Consider the following 2,218-nt stretch of genomic DNA (forward strand, 5'->3'; position numbering starts at 1 on the left):
TCGGGAGAGATAGGGAAACGTTGGGGCTAACTGCGGATGGGCCTTGTGGAGCATGGAGTAATTAGTGTGTGATTACCATAAAACAAAAAATGGTTGTTAATATAGATAGTTTGTAAGATTAACTGAAACAACAAAAATAAGTGATAACATAGATGCAACATATATATACAATGCCATATATACCTTTTTAAATTTTCAGTAAAAAATGACATGAAATAAAAAAAACGTGTAACTGATAGTAGTACTATAGGAGGTGAATAAACCTCTCAAGTACGACATGAAATAACTTGTTGCTACCCACACGTTGTGTTTTCTTATTTATACATCATATCACGTGCTTTCTTTACAAAGTGATCCCGTGGATCAAGCAACTCAAAACACACACATGTTCATCTATAATTTCCAGGCGTTCTTTATACGAACCTCTTGAAACAGGGCTTATTGCTATCGATTCGATGATCCCTATAGGGTGCGCTTAGCGAGAGTTCATTACTGAGGACAGACAGACTGGCAAAACAACATTAGCCACAGATAGATTTCTCAAGAAAAAAGGGAAGGATGTAAGAAAAACGAGAGCGAGCCTTCACGAAAGAAAATGCAAGTGAAAGAGAATTGTAAAAATGTCCTAAAAGTGGTGGTTGTTTTCTTTATGGATCGGGTAGATCCATATTTTCTGAGGGGGAGACGCTACCACTACTACAACCACTATCACTATCACTACCACTACCATCACCACCACTACTACTCCTACTACTATCAATGGCACGCTTTGGGGTTGGTAAGAATATGGTCATTATTGTAGTTTGTCGATAGTGGACTTGAATGCTTTGCACTTTCATTTTTTGCTCGCTTCGGCATAACTTGGGTCTTTTATGACTTCTTTATTGGCCAGCAAATTTGTGTGTGTGTGTGTGTGCGCGCGTGCGTGTGTGTGTGTGTGTGTGTGTGTGTGTGTGTGCCTTCATCTTGGCTGTGTTCATTCTATCTGTGGAGCTCATTGTGTTTGTATTATCTCAATGCTTCATTTTGAGTCATTAAATTCAGTCTTCGTCGGAAAAAACCAAAGGTGAGGGACATGATCGACATAAATTACTTGTCTATCATATATTACTTCTACAATTTTTCCAGTTGCAATGCCCAGTTACCTTACCAGTGTCTGCTGACAAATGGCTAATAAATAGCAGTTTTACTACCAGTATGACTCAAATATAATGCTCATCGCATCTCTTAAAATTTAAACCCGTAAGAGATCCTCTGCATTCACTTTATTTCTGTCGTATCTCACGGTTGTTATGTGGAATAAAATATCAGGAGAAATGATTATAAGTATAAACAATATACTGGAAGTGTACATGGTAAAACATACAATAAAATCTCGGTTCTACACAAAGGGAATGAAAGTAAAAACAACCATAGTAGTAGTACAATAGTGCCTGGCCATGCAGAGCTAGCTCAGCGTACGCACGCCTTTCTCCCTCACATGAAGATCTGATCGGAGCCTTTATTCATATGTATTCGTGACCTCAGCATACTCAGCGGCGATGGATGGCGCTATAGGCGGCAGCCATGGTGGGCAGTGGACATTGGTTGATCAGCGAATCTTAGAGCAGTCGACGGTGGCGCTGATGGCATAGGGGACGCTGACGCCGCACTTGGAGGGGATGCCGGCGGCCTTGCCAGCGTTGAGCCCACCGGCAGCGCTCTTGATGCACTTGCACGCCGCTTGCTTGTCAGCGGTGCTCCGGGTTGTGCCGGCCAGACTCCTGACGCCACTGCAGCAGGCCGCAGGCGGGTTAGCGCCGTTGCCACGGGCATAGGAGATGCACGGGCTCAAGGCCGGGCTGACCTGACCGCAGGAGATGGCCGCATCGGTGGCTATGAGGAGCATAGCGGCCACCATGGTGACCAGCACGAGTTGAGTAGCTGCACCGCGAGCCATCCCTATCGAGTTTGCAGCAGTAGTGGTGTTGAGCTCTGCGCGGCGGCGCGGCCCCCTCCTCGTTTCTCCCTCCCCTCGCCGCCGCCCCAGCGTGCTGGCGGGCAAAGCCCGGCCAGATCGGGTGGCAGCGGGGCCTCTTCCTCCACCGCGCGGCGCTGGATAGCGCGGGCCATCCTTGTTGTGCGGCGGCGCGACGCTGGCCCAGGGCGCGGCGGCGCAGCAATGGCGGCCCGTGACGGGGGCGTGGCTTGCCGGCGGCGGCGCGGGTGGCTGGGTCAG

At 47.9% G+C, this 2,218-nt stretch overlaps 1 protein-coding gene across 1 annotated transcript; it reads right to left on the reverse strand.

The window, feature by feature from the left end:
- Positions 1–1,583: 1,583 nt before the first annotated feature.
- Positions 1,584–1,939, reverse strand: LOC123064629 (non-specific lipid-transfer protein 4.3-like). The gene has a single exon (XM_044488070.1). It carries the CDS (start codon positions 1,937–1,939, stop codon positions 1,592–1,594), a length of 348 nt encoding a protein of 115 aa, XP_044344005.1. The 3' UTR covers positions 1,584–1,591.
- Between the last annotated feature and the right edge of the window lie 279 nt (positions 1,940–2,218).

This window comes from Triticum aestivum, chromosome 3B, assembly GCF_018294505.1.
Source record: "Triticum aestivum cultivar Chinese Spring chromosome 3B, IWGSC CS RefSeq v2.1, whole genome shotgun sequence".
NCBI lineage: Eukaryota > Viridiplantae > Streptophyta > Magnoliopsida > Poales > Poaceae > Triticum > Triticum aestivum.